Source organism: Ochlerotatus camptorhynchus, unplaced genomic scaffold (assembly GCF_037179485.1).
Source record: "Ochlerotatus camptorhynchus isolate MF236.1 unplaced genomic scaffold, CSIRO-AGI_Acam_v1.1 ptg000222l, whole genome shotgun sequence".
Taxonomy (NCBI): Eukaryota; Metazoa; Arthropoda; class Insecta; order Diptera; family Culicidae; genus Ochlerotatus; species Ochlerotatus camptorhynchus.
The window spans coordinates 5,680,760-5,700,457 of NW_027040712.1; the positions used below are offsets into that span (position 1 = coordinate 5,680,760).

At 40.3% G+C, this 19,698-nt stretch overlaps 1 protein-coding gene across 1 annotated transcript in view; it reads left to right on the forward strand.

Moving 5' to 3' along the window:
* LOC135703800 (uncharacterized) overlaps positions 1 to 19,698 on the forward strand; it is a gene marked incomplete at its 3' end in the record, with an annotated part of 203,932 nt that overhangs the window by 165,534 nt on the left and 18,700 nt on the right. The window contains exons 4-5 of the mRNA XM_065225123.1: positions 12,878 to 12,968; positions 13,070 to 13,172. Of these exons, the coding sequence (XP_065081195.1) occupies positions 12,878 to 12,968; positions 13,070 to 13,172 (194 nt within the window). The remainder of the gene's footprint in view (positions 1 to 12,877; positions 12,969 to 13,069; positions 13,173 to 19,698) is intronic.

Consider the following 19,698-nt stretch of genomic DNA (forward strand, 5'->3'; position numbering starts at 1 on the left):
ATTTGCCAAAAACAAAACTTTTTCGCACCTCGGCTAAACGAATGTCTATGGTGAAAACGCTGTTTGAATGTTTACATCCGCCGCTACCGGTTTGGTGAGTGTGTGCGTGCGACTCGTTCCCCTCTCATCAAAGTGATGCAGATACACTATCACTACGACAAATCACATCCCGAATAAAAACATGTTTTAAATATAATTTTTGAATATTTTCAAAATTTTTAGATCTCGGCTAAACGAATGTCTATCATTTAAAGATTGTCATTTAAAGAGTGCCACCAAAATAAATGTGATAGCCTTTGTTGGCAAGTTGATTAATTTTGGTTTCCTCCCTAGATATTAAACTTATGTACTACTGAGCTTTGAATCAAATTAGTTAACCTAACGGACGTATCAATCATTTCAAGATTTCGCGAGCGACAATATTTCAATTATAGTCACTCCTTAAGGGGTAAGCGTAAATTAGAGATGATCGATTGCACACATGAACAAGCAGTGAACAACCAGCTCTTAATTCACCATGACAGCACTGGTCTGAATATTAAAAGTAACGTCTTCTGTTCCACATGTGGAGGATGCATTTGCCAGGATCATCGCAAGAGCTTTTGAGTCGGTGGTCGCGGAGTGTCTAGAATGGTAAATGGTCCATTTCAAGACTATAAATAGCCTTTTTATGAAAACCATGCAGATAAAACCATAAAGTGGCAAGTTTTGGCGAAAAACTTCAATTGCCCCCTACTACAGTTTCTTCCTGGAGCATCCTGGTGATCTCAGAACGGCCAATATGGTTAATAATCCATGGCGAGACTATCATAAATAATATATGCATGAGAAACCATAAAGAATGAGCTGTCAATCGCCATGCTTAGGTCATTAGTGGTAGCTGCGAGCGTCCTAATGATGTTCGAAAATTATATTTTCTTTCAAAGCCGTTCCGGTAGCCGACCTAGTGAAATTTTAGAAAAACTATGGAGCTAGATGACGATTTCAGTAAATTTAGACATACCTGTTTTATAATATGTAGTTTTCTTTGGTTCTTGTCACGCTCACTGCGCTTCAGAGGAAATTTGAACACCCTTAAAACACAAAAGTTCATTAGGTTTTAACTAGATCCGATGAGTAAGACATTGGTGAAAGAGTTTTGAAAATTGGTTGCTAAACCAACGAGAGAACATTTAGTTATTTTTGAACCTGATATTTGAAAAGTTGATCTGATTTTTGTCATAGGATACATTCAGTAAAATTACCGACCATATTAAATTTCAAGTCACGCCATAACTAGTGCAACGGCCCCCACTGAAGCACTAGATCCATAGAAAAACAGGAAGGATAAAGCTCTTTACACTCACACATGCATCCAACTATGCTCGTTCAGTTTCCGCTTCTAGTGTCCCAGAGTCATGCACACGCATATAGGTATATCATCATTCCAGCTTTTTCACCCAACACCGGGAGTGTGTTAATATGATTTATTTATGAGACAGCAGTACTTTTCAAACCCCCGTCTTTTCCGTCGCACAGTTTCCTCACAGTATTTCATCGCCGTCCAAAAGATTCAAGTTCACGAACGGTGGCAAGAAAGGTAGGCTATGGGGCAGATGCATTCTTCCCACTACCCTCGTCTTGATGTTGAAACGTGCTCGCATGTGGTTTAAAATCTGTTCTGCACTGATGAGGAGGAGGAACGCTGCTGGAACGTACGCGACTGTCTCTTTCGAAAAGTGCATCGTACGAAGAAAGGGATTATCAAATCAAGGCGCGCGATATCCAGCAACCGTTGCACTTTAGGTAGTTCCAAATCTACGCTCTTCGGCTCGCTGTGTCTTGTGAGATATCATGTTTTCCATTTTGGATGTGAGGGCATAGCAGAGGGGAAGGGTGCCTTTCTTCGGGTTTAATCCGATTTGCGTTCCATTCAACTACCAGAGGCAGCCATTGAGCACTCTGTTACGGTGTCGTGTATTGAGCTACGGAAAAAGTGGTTGTTTGCTTACACTTGTTTTCGACACTAAAAGTAGTCAAGCTTTGGAGTGTTTTGCCTTAGTTTAAGCTTCCAGCAGCGAAGAGTGTTTGAATGAAAATCTCTTGCCAGACAAAAACAGATGGAACAAAAAACTACAGATGTACATAAGTAGACGAAAAACAACATAATTAAGGCAGCCCGGGATTAGACGCTGTGTCGTCGTGTTTCTTTCCAACCTGCTGCTGGTTGGTGTTGATTCATATTGAGCTATAAGCAACGTGCTTCCTCGAAATAAGAACGTCTCAATTGATGCTTTAAGCTGCTCGGCTCCCGTAATCAATTTGAATATATTGATCATATCGAAAATATCCCAGTTCAATTGCTCCGATTGATTCAATCAAGGATTTTAATCTTTTTCGAAAATATGCTAAATCGACCAGAATCCAATTCGGGGCAGCTTCAAACGACTCCGCAATCTATTACCCTTTTATTTCCGATCAAAAAGCTGAAACCGGCAACAAAGGAGCAACACTTGAAAGGAAATTCACTTTCATCGTCACCCCACGCCAGCCAGCATCCAACAATCAGGCGGAGAGCAGCAGCTCGAGCAAATAAAGTAATTAATTTATGTTTAATCTTCAATTGTCAGGAAAGCTGCTTTTCTATGAGAACTCAAATAGTGGCATCGTCAGATGAGCAATGGAGCGTTTAAGATGTTTTTTTTTTTCTTGTTTGTGTTTTCACTGCGAGCTTTCATTGAATGAATGTATTGAAAATTAGATTTGAAAAAGCGGATGAATATCAATAGATTAATTCTTAATACTACGATGCTTTGCTGATTTGTCAGCTCCCGATTTTGTTCTTCTTTCCTTTATTTAACGTCGGTCTCTGTTCCGCAATCTAGTGCCAATCACCGACGGACATCGATTGCCATCCATTGACGGCACTCGAATGTGCAGGAAGGCAGCTTCCACACCTGCGTAGGATATTGCACCTATTCAACACACATGGGCCGGGACCAACGGCTTTACTTCCCTTCCGAAGGAAGACGTGACCAGAGATTTTTATGCCTCAGAAAAATCCCATCGACCTCGGCTGGGATTGAACCCAGACCCATCGGGGTGTTAGAAAGCAGTCACGCTTACCACTATACCACCGGCGCCGGCTGCTCCCGATTTTGTCTGCCCCCGATTTTGTCAGCTTTTTCTCCCGATTTTGTCAGCCTGCAGATTTCACTAAATTTGTAAGTTTTTAAACATGAATTCTCAAACTCTACGCTATGAATAATTGCTATTTTTACACTTCGCTGTAATGTGAATGTTAGTGGAAGCGGGGATAAAATATGCATACAGGGTAACATTAACAATTGACGATTTTAAGTGCTTTCTCATTCAAATATCAATCAATTCAACGCTCCGGTCTTGCATCCAATGTACTTTATCATTTTAATTAATTTTCATTTATATAATATACTCCTACTAGGAATTATTAGTTAATGCTTGTTGCTGGAAAAAATCGTTTTTACCACGGAAAACCTGTTTATTTTTTTTGCAATTGTAATAAAAACATTGCTTCATTGTCATATTCATAGAAAAATAAAAAAGAGCATTACATTTTTCATTGAATTGTACATAAAAGTTTTGTTTGACTTTCAATTTTCAAGAGATTTTGTCATCGCAAATTCTCGAATTCAACGAAGATAAATAACATCGTCAATTGAAAGGGACAATGCAATGCTTCAACCTAATCAGCCTTCTTGTTTTGGATTGTTGGAGAGGCAGTTTGGATTCCGGAAAGGGAGATCAACGGTGGATGTAATTCGGACGATGGTCGAGAGAGCCGAGAAAGCGTCCAAACAGAAGCGAAGAGGAGATCGATATTGCACCGTGATAACGATCGACGTCAAGAATGCGTTCAACAGCGCAGCTGAAAAGGCATTGCCAAAGCGCTGGATACAATAAGGGTCCCTGCTTACCTGTGCAGGATTCTGAGGAGTTAATTCTAGAGCCTAGTTCTGGTCTACGAGACAAATATGGGACATAGATCGATTAGGATCACAACGGAAGTTCCACAAGGCTCCAGCGTTAGTCCAACGCACGCCTTTGCCTCGAAGCGCGTGTTGAAATATCTGGGAGCGATGATCGATGACCGGCTAAACTTCAACAGCCACGTCGAATATGTCTGTGAGAATGCTTGGAAAGTCATCAACACAATAGCTAGAATCATGCTAAACAACTCTATTCCTAGCCATATCAAGAGGCGGCTTCTGGCTAGATACTGAGGTATGGAGGTCCAGCCTGGTTTGCAGCACTGGAAACGAAGCGGAAGCAAAGGAAACTGAGCAGTACGTTCCAGCTCATGGCCATGCGAGTTGTGAGTGCATACAGAACCATCTTATCGGATGCAGTATGCGCTATCACCTATCGGCATCACCCGGCGGAGATCAGCGAGTGCTACAGTCGGAGAGAAGCCGGTGGAGTACGGAAAGTGGTGAATGCGCCACTTTGGCGAAGTGGCAATAGGAGTGGAACACGGTGGATAACGCTATATGGACACATCGGTTATTAACGATTATTCGACCTAGGTGAACAGAAAACACGGAGAAGTCAACCACCACCGGACGCAGTTCCTGTCTGGCCACGGCTGCCTCAGGAAATACCTGCATCGGTTCGGACACGCAGCGACACCCATCTGTCCGGAATGTGGCAACGTGGATGAAACGCCGGAGCATTTGGTTTTCGACTGTCCAAGGTGCGAGACAGTGCGAAGGGATATGCCTGTCCTTAACATGGAGAATGTCGTCGATGACATGTGTCCAGAGGAAGGCACTTGGAATGGAGAGAGGAGCAGCGATCTAGCAACGCCAGCTAGCACTGAGAGTATGAGTCGCTTCAGCGTGGTCTCGGGGGTTCCAGACAGAGGAGAGAATAAGGAATGGGCTTTAGTGGAGCTACACTAGGCAACTAGTGGATACCACCTCGTGCCAACTTCAATAGAAGTCTGGCTTTTTGACCCCTCCCCCCTTTTTCTCTCCTTTGAAAGTTGATTATTATTTCATTATCGTCAAAGGAAACATAATTCAATAATTCTAATTATTTGATGGTTTAGAAGAGTTTTTACAACTAATAGCCATATGTTGGACAAGGTGGGGTAAAACCAAGGGGTAGGTCACTCCGCACACCAATCTTGGGTCATATTTTTGTCAGTGTGCCGCAAGTATGTCGATTGTGTCGTTCATAGAGCAAGCTCCGATTGTTTGTAAAAATACCCATCCCGGCAACCCGGTATTTCTGACACCTTGAATATTTTGGTTTGAAATCGCGAGGATAAATCGGATTGAGGATGACGCGGAAGTGGCGAGTGTGTGAAATTTCGGTGTTTTGTGATCCATAGGGTAATAAAAGTCCTATGTTTTAGTGTTTTATAATGGCAAACCAAAGGCAAAGGCAGACCAGAAACCTAGCCTTTCGGCCGGAAAGAGTTGGAACCGGTGGGGAGCATTGTTGGAGACCGACTATAGAGGGTGATGAATAGACTTCTTTAGTTTGTTTTGTGGGAATTGCAGCATTATTTGAATTAAGGGTACTAATGAGGTCTGATCAACTGCCTCTTTCTCTTGAGCCCACTCTGGACCCTACATTTCGTATTTAGATCTATAAGTGAACTGCTGGTCTGAGTTCCTCTGGTATATTCAATTAGAAGATGTTCCTGAACATACAGTCAAACAGCACGTAATGTTCTGAACAACTTCAATGACAGTTGTCCAGCAGTGGTCCCATTTTATTTACAACAATCTAATGCCTACGGGATTGTGCCGAAAGTATGCTGAAAATGTGCCGATGGATGTTCCCAAGCTGTGCCGAATATAATTTCGGCACAATGTGCTGAGTGACTTACCCCTTGGGTAAAACGCACCCTGGCGTATATATGACCAACAGCTTTTTTTCTTGTACTATTAAAAGACTAATTGATATAAACAATTTCCCAGATGACTGTTCTGCAGCTCTTCTAGTGATTATGGGTGAAACTCCATTAAATTTGTATTGCAAAACACGTAAATAAGCGCTGATGGTCATATTACCCCGTAGCACCCCTTACTCTATAAGGATTTCATTATTCTGTATTAGTTTTGATGGATATATATAATAATGGGAAATTTTTTCCCGATTTTGTCAGTTTCCCGTTTTTGTCAGCCTAAAATTTGAGAAGGGGCTGACAAAATCGGGAAAGCACTGTATTACAATCCTCCCAAGCAGTGCTGAGATTTGTCATTGTCATTGATAGACTTCATCACGCAGTCACTGCTAAAATTGATCCTCAAAAAAACCTTTGTCAAAATCTCATTCATTGACAAAGATTCACCTGGCAACAAATCGTTTAATTTCGTACATTCTGTGTCACATTAGTGTTATCCAAGCAGTTCAGTTAATTTCGTTGCAAATTTAGCTAATAATAAAATCATGTTCGTCACTGACAGTCACCGTCACCGAAGTTCACCAAGGGAAAAGTTCGCGAGTCATAGTGAGTTTTCGCGAACTGTTCCATCACTGCGACAGCATTGTCATTGACAATTGACATGGTTTGCCTTGCTGTTGACAGTTAGCTGCCGGCGCTGGTGGTGTAGTGGTAAGCGTGACTGCTTTCTCACCCCAATGGGTCTGGGTTCAATCCCAGCCGAGGTCGGTGGGATTTTTCTGAGCCAAAAAAATTCTGGTCACGTCTTCCTTCGGAAGGGAAGTAAAGCCGTTGGTCCCGCCCATGTGTGTTGAATGAGTGCGATATCCTACGCAGGTTTTGAAGCTGCCTTCCTGCACATTCGAGTGCCGTCAATGGATGGCATTCGATGTCCGTCGGTGATTGGCACTAGATTGCGGAACAGAGACCGACGTTATAAATAAAGAAATGACTGTTAGCTCAAATGAGCAGAATTTTGAATATCACCATGTATTGTCGAGATTTTGCAGCACTGCTCTCAAGTGACACTTGCAACATCTCTCTTGGAAAATAATAACAAGCCTCGTTGTATATAGGATGTTTACGAAATTCATTCACTGATCATCTTCAAAATTTTCTCTTACTGACGCTTCCAAACGAACGCGCAAATCTTCAGCTTCTTCAGTGTTCCCGTTGAGCAATGGTGTTGGAGTAGCCTGTTGGCTAACTGTGACAACCTCTGACCCTGCAATCAACGTTATTTTCCGATGTTTTACCATTTGATCTAGATGAGTAACTTTTTCACAAATGTTTCATTTGTGCTGCTTTTTAAATTTAGCGTAACGCTACACAATTATTTTATTTCAATGGTACATAGAGTGTTATTGAATTTATCACCTGTTCCAAGTTCTGTTTGATATCGATCGTATAGTCACCATAGCTCCAGCTTTCTGTTGAACCGGGTATTTTTCATTTTGTAATCGAACGTCCTCCTGCGGGAGTATTCTTCCTCTTCTCGATCTGCTGTTTAATCGATCGCAACCGGAGAACCCTTGGTCACATTCGGTCAATCGTAAAACGCTTTCTCATACTGTTCCTTCTGATCTTCAAAGATTACCAGATCCCTCGGTTCCATGGTATTCACCAGTCGCTGATACTGCGTGTCGGGATCCGGGAATCTTGGTGTTCTTCTCTTTAGCTTTTTAACTCGGCTTGACCTTGACCACTGCTTCCGCCTTCCATCATAATATCGCCGTTCATCCAATCTTCTTGCCGTTGCTTCATACCTATTTAAGTTGCAGATTTTTCTCTTTCGTCCTTATCTGTTTTCTGAGATTCCTGGTCTCGTTCCGCTGCTTGTGAAGTTTCTTCAGCCGTTCGGGGTGATTTCCGGCAAAACTTTTGGCTGCCGTATGTGGTTCCGACTGGGAAGAGGAAGCCTCATGCAGAATGCATTGTTTATGAATCTATGCTATATTTATCGGAAAAAAAAGCTTCAACTAGATCAAACTCCGTCATTTCTTTTGCGAGACAAAATAACAACTGGCCTTATAAAGTCTGGAACGCGCAAAAATTGATCAACTTAAAATTGCGGTGTTTTGGAGACGAACCAACCCAGGGCTGAAAGTCTCATTAATAAAGATATATATAAAAAAGGTGTATTTCTGTTAAAAATGTATACAAAAAAAACCCTGAAATGCTGCATTTGGAAGTTGAGTGTATATACAATGGTTGCTATGATGAGTTTTCACCGTTTGCTCTCCAGTTTCAAAAATGACTTCCAAGCAAGAGGAGCGCGTGTCAAAATTTTGCTGGCGCAGCAAGAGAATCCGACGTTCTCACACGCCAAGTTGGCAATTTGCTGGATGTGGCCGAATCGACCATGACAAACGTTTTAAAAGTGTTTGGGGAGCGCCTGTCGACCGCCAGAAAGCATGGAAGCCGCGGCAATCGTAATCCGGTCGTGGCAGCGACGACTAAGACGGTGGCGGTGAAATATAAGTGGAATCCTACCCTCTCCATCCGGGCCGTCGCTGGGAAGCTCAATGTCTCCCATACTACTGTGCAGCGGGCCAAGAAACGAGCCGGGTTGTCGACGTTTAAGAAGGTAAAGATGGCGAACCGAGGTTGCAAACAAAACACGTCGGCAAAGCAGCGGTCTCGAAAGCTGTATACGAATCTGCTGCTCGATTGTGTCGTCATGGACGACGAAACTCATGTGAAGGCGGATTTCAAGCAGCTGCCGGGACAGGAGTTTTACACCGCCGGAAAAGGGAAGGTGGCTGAAATTTTCAAAACCATCAAACTATCGAAGTTCCCGAAAAATATCTCGTCTGGTGTGGTCTAAAAAGCGGCATTTTCATTACTACGGGAACCATCAATCAAGAGATCCACCTCCAGGAGTGCCTGGAAAAGCGGCTGCTCCATTCCTAAAGCTACATAACAGATCTGTGCTGTTCTGGCCGGACTTGGCGAGCTGCCACTATGGGAAAAAGGCAATCGAGTGGTATAATGCGAACAACGTGGTTGTGGTACCCAAAGACCACAACCCTCCCAACGGTATTGGGCCTTGGTCAAACGGAATCTCAAAAAAACTAATAAATCCATGGAAAACGGGCAGCAGTTTAAATCTAACTGGCGTTCAGCGGCGAATAAGGTCGATGAGACCACTGTGCAAAATTTAATGGAATTGGTTAAGCGGAAGGCACAGCAGTTCGGATTTGGCAAACCAAAAGAATAAACGAACATTTTTTCCTTAAAATATGTGAATTGAACTACCAAAAGAAAAATAAGAAGATTTTTGTAATATGAATTTTGACTGAAAGAAACGATTTTTTGTCCACCAATTTTTGCGCGTTCCAGTCTTTATGTTACTGGATGTTATAAATCAGTTTTGGAAAAATTAGAAGATTTAGCTGCATTATAGCTTAATAATACTTTAAATTTATGCGAATGTTGTTTGTGTTTTTGGTGTTATAAATAAGATAGGAAGGCAGCGCCCACACCTGGACCCTACACCTATCGACCCATCAGTTCATGAACCGGGGACCAACGGCTTCCCTTCCCGCGTGATCAGAGATGTTATGCGTCAGAACATCCCGGCTGCGCCGACTGGGATTGAACCTAGACCTGCTGGGGTGAGAGGTAATCACGCTTACCACTACACCACCGGCTTTTTCACGATCTCTCGTCAGCAAGTCGTCGCCAACTGGCAACAAAAGTGGAATGATGGTGATCTGGGAAGATGGCTACATTCTATTGTCCCACAGGTGTCGATCAAACCTTGGTTCAAAGGGTTGGATATGAGTCGTGATTTTATTCGTGTAATGTCCAGGCTCATGTCCAATCACTGTTCGTTAAACGCCCACCTCTTCCGTATTACGCTCGCCGACAGCAACTTATGTACCTGTGGAAACGGTTATCACGACATCGAGCATGTTGTTTGGTCCTGCTCCTTGCATTGTGAGGCGAGATCCGTTCTGTGTGATTCCCTTAGGGTCCGAGGAAAACAACCCTTTAAGCCAATTAGAGACGTCTTGGCTTGCCGTGATATCGACATTATGAAGCTTATTTACGACTTTCTTAAAGCTGTTGATGTATGTGTTTAGTGTTTTGTGTTTTAGTCATCCTTTACGTTTAAGTTTTAAATTAGTTCAAAATGCTTTCCCTTGTCCTCCCTCCAAATTATCAATAAATGTAATCCCTAATCTCGAGTAAACCGCGAGTAATCGGCCCCCGTTCTACTAACATTAGTTGTAAGAAAATTATATTCACACACAATAATGTAAAAAATATTCGGCTCCGCAAAGCTAACGCATTTGAGCCTTGACAAATAAATGGATTATTAAAAAAAAAATACACCACCGGCACCACTGTCAATCAATAGCTATTTAAGATTAAAGAAGGTATGAATTCCAGAAGCAATTTTAAAACCCTAAAGAAGAAGAAGATGATAATGTTTCACTCAACTGTTAAATTCGGAAATGATGCAACTACCTTCGAACAAACATCAAATTATATTATGGTTTCCACTTCCAGGATATTGAGACTCTATGGAAATCCCGGGAATCAAGGATAAAAGTGTTTGGAAGACAGCTTCTATCGTGCCAATCCACAATGCTAGTAATCGGAACCGAGCTGAGAACTACCGTGGAATATTAGCAAGGTCTTTGAGACCTTTGTTCATAACGCTCTTTACAGTGTGGTTCATCCTCCAATATCAGAAGTTGAGCATGGGTTTGTCCAGCACCACTTCTACGAATTTACTGTGCTTTTCTGAACAACGTTAAAGATCATTCATTTTGGGACATACTTCACTGATTCCTACCTTCTTTATTTCCTACAGCAAACTACAACGCACGATCTATATTTGTGAATAACACTCGCTATTAAAATTTCATTGGTTCACTAGGAAGTTCAGTAAAAACTCACGAGCTAAATAAACATTACATAATGTTGAGGCCTTAGAGCTTCCAGATATTGATAACTTTAGATCTAAAATTCCCACAACTCATATCGATTCAAAACAACGACAACACTAACTGAACCCTTATTCACAATGCCACAATCATCTGTCACATTCAATTAAGCACTTGACATTGACGTGTTACATCTTCATATCTTCATCAGCCGTTCTCCCCTGGTTCCCAACAGGGTAATCACTTCCTTAATCATTGCTTTCGGATGTAGGGTAAACAGGTATAATACGCCCTTCTTAAGGAAAAACGGCTATATGTTCACTGTCTTCTCTTTAATTTACGGAACAATCGTGTATTTCCGTTGCTTTGGGAGTTGGAACACAGTTGTAATCAGTTTGGACGTAGGATTACGTCTTTCGGAAACATTTTGGGGGTGCAATTTATAAAAACCAAAATCGACCGCGTTACGAAAAGTGGTCAGGTTTTGACCACTTTTACCTCTGTCAATGGCGGATGAATTTTAATTCTAAACAAGCCAATCGATTAGAATTTTTTCTACGAATCTGCCAAAATAAACACTTTATCAATTTTGAAATTTACACAAATGTTCAACTGTTGCACTGGTGGAAAAGCGTCTTTATGTTCACTCTCTTCTCTTTAATTAACGGAACAATCGTGTATTTCCGTTGCTTTAGGAGTTGGAACTAAGTTGTAATAATTTTTTTTTCTCAGTGAAAGTTAAATTAAAAAGTTAGGAAACATTTTTCGACAATGCCTTACTTCTAGGTTCTTCAACCCATGCGTCATCTATCATATAAGGTGCCAACACAATAAAGGGACAGTATTTTCTATACTAAAAAAGTAGAATGTCCCACTCAAAGGTCGAACATACCTTAGAGCGTAAATATTATATGTCTCATACTGTACAAAGATAGAATAAATATCTTTTTAAATATGCGTACCAAAATGACGCGAAAGATTACAGCGGATGCATGACTTTCAGGATTTTGTCTTTATTATTGATTTGTAACCCTTGACAGCTGTCCAACTTGCATAGGAGCGTGGTCCCATTAAATTGTTGGCTTGCTCATCAATTCTGCATTTATATTAATCATGGATTCATAGAAATCCAAGAGGGACCTTTTGCACCGGTGAGGCGTTTTATACACTCCTACCCTACCTCTCCCATCTACAAAAAGTCATCATTCGTCTTCCTCGGCCTAGCACAGGAATTGGGATTTAACCAAACAACAATTTTACGTCACTTTCAATTCCCTTTCGTCGTTCGCGTGATCGTTTCATTACATTCACCAGGCACAAGGCAAACGAAGCAATGCTGACAGGAGGTCAGAAGCATATAATCATAATCTGCCGGTGCCGTACCATACATATAAAGCCGCATTATCTCCATCTCACTACTGCTGTGCTGTATGCTTATGCTTAAGCAGCATCTCCCACCACAATAGAGATGGCCTGATTTTCCTTCGTTCGTTCTTCTGGATTTTCAACTCCAGTCAGAAGCATCTCAAACATCTCTGATTACGTTATCATATCGAAGCCAGCCAACCAGATGACGTGAACCTAATTCACCGCAAGCTGCTGCATCACAGTCAGGGACTGAGCGGGCATTTCGGTGAGAAAATGCCGCGCATTCGGTGCAGGGATTCGGTCTTTCGGAGTCGGACGTTGAATGTTGAATGAAACCGGGATGGTCATATCGGAATCATGATTACACGCGCCATCAGCTGTCACTTTGCATTTCAACACGTTATCTTTTCTCGCGTGAATGGCTCATTTGTGGCTTGTGGGATCGTCCCAGTGCGGCGTGCGCTGACAACCGAAATGAAAGGGAAATGTGCTCTTACGGGTAATTGAACTGACCAATATGACTAAATACGGGCCAGGAATTAGTTGTTTGTGACAGGAATATTAAATTACAATTTTTGTTCGGATCCAAATGTGACTCTCGCAGCCAGTCGTGAGACGCCAATTGGTGTAAAGATTTTTTTGAAAATCCTTAAAAACATTGTTTGTAAAATTGTCGGTTTTCTTCTTTTTTTGACAGGTATATCAATGGAAAGAAGAGCACCAGGCCATCAGTGGAAAGTCACGATTGCATCGGAATCGTGAAGCGGTATCATCTGTGCAATGAACAAGTGAGTGGGTGGTGAGCAGGTGCATTCCTTTAGATAAGGGTGTACTTTTGTGCTTTTCTTTGTTGTGCAGTTATTTACAGGATTTATTTTTCTTTTTACAGGACTGTCCTGATCCGACGGTAGACTTTCGCGAACAGCAGTGTGCTAGCTTTAACAATCAAACGTTTCAGGACAAGCGTTACATCTGGGAAGCATTTATCAATGGTATGTGCGACATCATTAGCGGGTACATTTTATCAATAAGCAAATTATTTTCCGTTATAGTCTTTCTTTGTGTTTTTGATAGTCAATGACTATCAGTAATTTGTCTCTCACTGATAAATCTATTCACTCAGCAGAAGAGAATTAATAATGAAGTACGGTCGAATCTCCATACTACGATATTCACCAACTCGATACTCAGGTATAGAACCATAGTCACAGGTTAATAGCATCAAAAATCTGATCGAACATGGGGAAAACCTAGAAAAATTTTACTTACTCTATGAGCAGGGTTACTTCCACTCACTTCGCTATAAAAAATGTTTTCCGGAATTATGGAATCATTGGATGCTATTATAAAAGTTTGTACTTGAAAGAAACAAGAAGAGGTTGGAAGGTATGTATTTGACACATCAAACCTGTCAATTTCGCTTTCAGTGCGTCACAATCAGCGAATTTATGACTCGCGAGCGTTCACTCAGAGTGAGCGCTCACGAATCGTAAAATCGCTGATTGTGACTTACTGAAAGCAATAATGACAGGTTTTATGTGTCAAACGAGTGTACCCCATTTAGCATAAATACGTTAGGCATACGGACGTTTGGCATACGGACGTTTGGCATACGGACGTTTGGCATACGGACGTTTGGCATACGGACGTTAGGCATAATGAACGTTAGGCATAAAGTCATTAGGCATAATGGACGTGTGGCATAATATACGTTAGGCATAATGGACGTTAGGCATAACATACCTTGCTGCTGTGCAACTCTAGAAAACTGTTTCGAGCATGGTAAACAATGAAATCCATTATTTATCATATCATAAGTGACGTACCTACATATTTACTTAGATCCAAGATTAGTAGCGATAGTGGTTAAGTAATCTGGCAACAAAACTCAGCCTAGTTTTTTACTACATCTTGAAATCAATCGCATATAGAAATAATAAAGCACACATTTGTTGTAATATATTCTTACACATCTATTGCAAGTCCGGGAAACTTTGAGATTTGGGCGTAATTGCTTTTGTAAACAGACATGTCAATCGCTGATCGTGAATAAAAGAAAAATCTCGTGACCAAACTATACCAAATGATAGAGGAACCATTCATCTGCCTGTTTGTGTTGTTGTTAGTTTTTAAGATTGAGCTTTTTTGGAGGCGAACCAGCCCAAGGCTGAAAGCCTCCCTAATAAAGTTAAATAATAATAATAATAAGATTGAGCTTTAATTCGCGAGAAATCGTCAAATGAAGTGTTTGTTTACAAAAGCAATTACACCCTAATCTCGAAGTTCTCTGGAAATGTCAAAGAAGAAAAGGTTTTCGTCAAAGAACAGCTCATGAAATAAAGAATGGTGAATTCTGTGAATTTTCATTCAATAACAAAAAAACAGCTAAGGTTGAATAAAATATGATGCCAAAGAACAGCTCATGAAATGAAGAATGGTTTTTCATTCAATAACAAAAACATATCTGATGCTTCCAGGATTTACTCCCATACTTTTCGATACAAAGATTGTGTTTTTGTTGCCATCAGAATGAATACTAGCAGAACTGTCTGCTGATGTGAGGGAGCGATACTTCCATGAACAGTGACGAGTTGCCGAAACAAACAAGGAACTGTGGCAAACGTACTATCTTCAACCAAAAACTTTGCCTGTCCAAGACGTCGCAAGTTTTCATGAGTCCAAAAAATTAAGGCTCTTTTATTATTGTCACCGATGTCAGCAATCAATACACGGTCCCCATTATCATCCTTCTGGAATTCAACGGGTAGATTATGCCTAACGTCCATTATTCCTACCGTACATTATGCCTAACGTCCGTATGCCTAACGTCCGTATGCCTAACGTCCGTATGCCTAACGACCGTATGCCTAACGTCGTGTACCCGTGTCAAACACCTAGTTTACAACCTTATCTTGTGACTTACAACTACTAACTATCATTATAATATCTAATGATTTCATAATTCCGAAAAACAATTTTTTATAGCAAGTGAGCGGAAGCAAGCCTGTCTATGAGAAGTGTTTTGCGAATTTGAGTGAAACCCGACTCAATTTTGAGTCGATCTCATTGGTTGACTACTGTTACGTTCTATTTCAATAATGGTGAATTGGAGTAATACTTTTAGCGTCTTCTGACATATGGTTAAAGCCAAGTCTGTCATGGTGGTCGATACTCCATAAGTAACCATCTCAAAAATCCTATTTGTTTTTTTTTTAATAATCAAAACTAACTGAGCGCTGAAATATTTATCTACATGCGCTTCTCTTATGAATGCTGTGTACCAAATATCTTGAACGCCCATCCATTACTGAACGCTCATATGATTAACATTCTGCTGCAATATGTCACATAAAATAGATTCAATCGGCACCGTTAAATGTGGAATTAAAATACAGGTATACCTCGATATAACGTAACTGTCACTTTTGACTTCCATCGTCAATATTTCCCTAATAGCAATTGAATCATACAAGTATTACCAATAGATGGGGAATTATTTCATCTGTCCGATGGTGTTATTACTTTGATTGTTTGAATGATCGTTAGCGAAAAATTGGCTATGGAAGTCAAAAGTGACAGTTACGTTATATCGAGGTATACCTGTATTACAAATTCACAAACAAATGTTGAAAAATGTTCTGCGCTCATTAGATTTTTTTTGCACCCATCAGATACAAACATTTTGATTTTATTTGGGGTGTCATTTAGTGATAACTGCTCCGGTGATAACAGGTTCTTATTAGAGAGGGTCTAGTATAAGAAATGGGGCCTCCCTTAGCTCAGTTGGTAAAGGCACAGTTACAAAGCAAGACCATGCTGGAGGTGGCTGATTTCGATTCGAATACTAAAAAAAAACATATAGTCAAAGTACATAACTCTGGATGGGAGCATACCATCAATTACTGTCAATGGTCGAAAGGTACAGTAGCAACACCTACCCCACCCGTGTCCCCTCGAGATCGTCAAGTCGACGATGACAGGAGCACATATCGTGGTAGGGGTAAACAATAGTTGCAATTTCCAAACCTACGACTGGATGCCTTCCTTCAAATAACAATTGAAGTGCGGTAAAAATCGGTAGAACTGTTTCAAACACACAGTTGGTACTTGAACGGGTCGGTTTTCATCTCTTTTTGCCAGTGGTGGCGGGGGGGGGGGGGACACCCCTCACCATCCCTCTCCAAAGGGGGAGTTTGGTAAAGAGAGATGAAAAAACCGATTTGTACCTTCCTTAAAAGTTGTCCTAGTTCGCTATTCTAATATCTATATACAATCTTCACACTGCCGTACTCTAACGGAACTATCAACTCTATGCTTTCATCTACTCCATCTATCGTATAAAAATTACCACTACAGTCTGTTATTTGAAATTAGCATCTTCAACTATGTAAATCGTTGACTTCACGTAGAAGTAATACTAAAAAAAACATATAGTCAAAAAAAAAAAAAAAAAAAATTAACAGGTTTTATGTTTCAAACCCATACTTTGTAACCTCTTCTTGTAAGTTAAAAGTAAAACATGTCATCATACCATCTTTTGGTTTTATTATTCCGAAAAACATTATTTTAGCTGAAATGAGTATTTGCAACCTTGCTTGCCACACAATTATACTAATGCAAAAAAGGTACAGTAGGGTGTTTCATGCTGAAAAAAGATTGATATTTTTCATAGGCCACCCCCTAGTTCAGTTCATAACACAAAAACAAACATCTGTGCAAAGAATCAACTAAATTAGTCAACGTTAAGAGGTCGCGCCAACGATTTCAATTTTGTTCGGGATTTTCGTCAAATTAGTATGGGAGAAAATGATGACCCACTAAAATCATTCTAACTTTTTTCATAATGAACCGATTTGCATGAAATTAAAATATGTTATACTTAAAACTATAATGAACAACTTTGTTCAAGACTGCAAGTCGATTTGATGCTTCAGAAAACAGAAATTGGCTTTTGGAACTCAGATTGCAGTTAAACCTTGATTTGAGCAGAAAAGCAGGTATGCTGATAAGGCATATTTCATAGTATGCTTTGCCAGATTTTTTTTACCTCAATGTTTATAAACATATTGTGCTGTCATCTCTAGATACAATAGTGCCATGGAGTTTAGAAGTGATACGGAGAAGTGGTTGATCGGTCAGCCCATTACCAGGTTCACCGGTGGAAAACTTCCGAGTAACCGAGAAGTACTACAGCTCTTCTTTTTTCATCGCGCACAATCTGGCCTATCAAAAATATCAATCTTTTTCCAGAATGAAACACCCTAATGGTACAGGCATCGAAAGCTTTCAATTAATAAACTGTGGAAGTGCATCTAGAACACTAAGTTGAGAACACGCAATAAGCTAATATACCATACGCAATAACCTTGAAATGCGCGGAGGAAGAAGAACAAGAAGTATAAGAGAGAAAATTATTCAAAATAAACTGCCATGGCAACCTATGCCTTGGCGATTTCTAGCAACACTGATTGAATTAGTCCTTTCTGTAGTTACATGTTTGTAAATTGTATCGCGTAAAGTAATGAATAAATAATATTCTGAAATATTCATCGCTATATTTCGTTTATATAAAACACGCTGCGATTCCAAAAGGAACTCAATTTTCAGTTGAAAGTACTCAACCGTCATGTTTTCACCGTTGGGTACTCTTAACTTATTAATGGATGAAAATCATAGCAACCTGCGCTGCCGTTGCCTTCGTTTGTGCTCCATTAGTCCTCGTATTAGTCTTCGTTAGGGTTTGGTACAAACCCACATAAAAAGCGCTTAACGACCAATTCAGGATATCATCCCAACTATATGCGGTATGGTCGCACCATCTATCGTTTGTGTATGGTAACCATTTATAAAAATAGTGACAAGAAAAGTTACAATGAAAACCGGTTGGATGCTGTTACGTTTGGTATTTTACACCTATTCCATTTGATTTATCGGTGTGTAGTTTTTGATTCTTGATGAGGATTACTCAAAATTGAGTTTTCTTCTTTAACTTAATGTTACCTAGACACTGACGCCACGTGTTGAGGGAAATAAACTCAATTTTGAGTACTTTTTTCTTACCGTGAAGAAATATCCCAAGTAACCAAAAGTTGTGATAAAAGGCTATTTGAGGCTCAAGCAGCTTGGTTGAAGGTGGTCTATAGAATTCTAAGCAGCCTCATTTTTAAGTCGTTATGAGAACTTGAAAGATCCGGTACCATAATTGAAGAGCATTCAAAGCAGCTTCTGATGAAATTTGAACGGCTATTTTAGAAAATAAGTTAAAAATAGGGTTTTGTCCTCTCTACACAAATTTCATATTTAGTTCGCATTTATGAAACCTAATTCTAAAGTCAGGTCTTTATGAAAGTTATTTCTAAATGCAGGATATGAACGTGTTTGCTTTATCAGCATTAGTAGTTGTATTGGAGCTGTTTGAAGAATTAAACCCAGTCTTTCTGCGTGAGAGCCCCAGCACAAACTGCTACCCCTAGTAGCACGCTTGTCACAAATCAATTGTAGAAACTTATATACGACTTATTTCAGTCATAAACAAGTTGCTGTAACTTATTGTGATGAAAATGTGCTACTCGGGACGTCATCTGAGATATATTAAATTGAGCTGCTGTCCCGCCTATTGCTGGAGTATTCAGTGCCAGCTGACTAACTTGAATACGAAACACAACATCTTGCTGAATTTTAAATTGGTGTTTGCCCGCATGGTATTCCAACAATCCATCCATCCATCCAATTTGTTGTGGCCATGTTTTCAGCCTTGCCTGAAATTCCTCAGAAGTGCTTAGGGATGCTATTTGGAACTTTCTTTGAACTTCAAGTTGCTAGGAGAACGCATCGGAACTTTTTGGATCCTGAAGTTCCTCGTGTGCTTTCTGTACCCAACAAACAATCGTCTAGTGAAGAAACGACTTTTTGACGATTTTATTCAACTGTATGCTTAATAATACTTGTATTATTTTTAATAATAATTTCTGTTCAGGCTTTGTTCACACAAATCTGGAGAATTTATTCAACCACAACATCGAAATATTTGATGTTGAACAAGGTATGTCGAGAAGCTTTTATTCGACTTAAATGAGTTGTAACAGAGCGATAACATTTTTGATTTTTCAGCGTTTATTAGACATCACTGTTTCCTTGAAACAGTGAAGCTCTGTATACGCATGATTCTCGTGTGAAGTAACGTTTAATTAGACGCTATTATACATTTATTAAACGATTATTCAACTGTGGGGAAATTAACCCGAAAATAAGAGACGGGAACAGGGGAAGGGTGTGTTTCTTTCTTTGGTGATTGATTGTTTTCATTATTTCTGTCGTAGCACGCATAATTAACCTTGTATCTTCCGATCACCAGCCGCTAGCCTTGCCATCTGAGCTATCCTAAAATTCATCATATGAGCAGCTCAATAATCAATAAAAGCTTGCTTGCAAGTGAATACCTATCAGCACTCCCGATCGCAACTCTAGCTCCTTCGAGGCCCTGTGGGAATGATTAGTACATTCATCGTTTTTTTACAT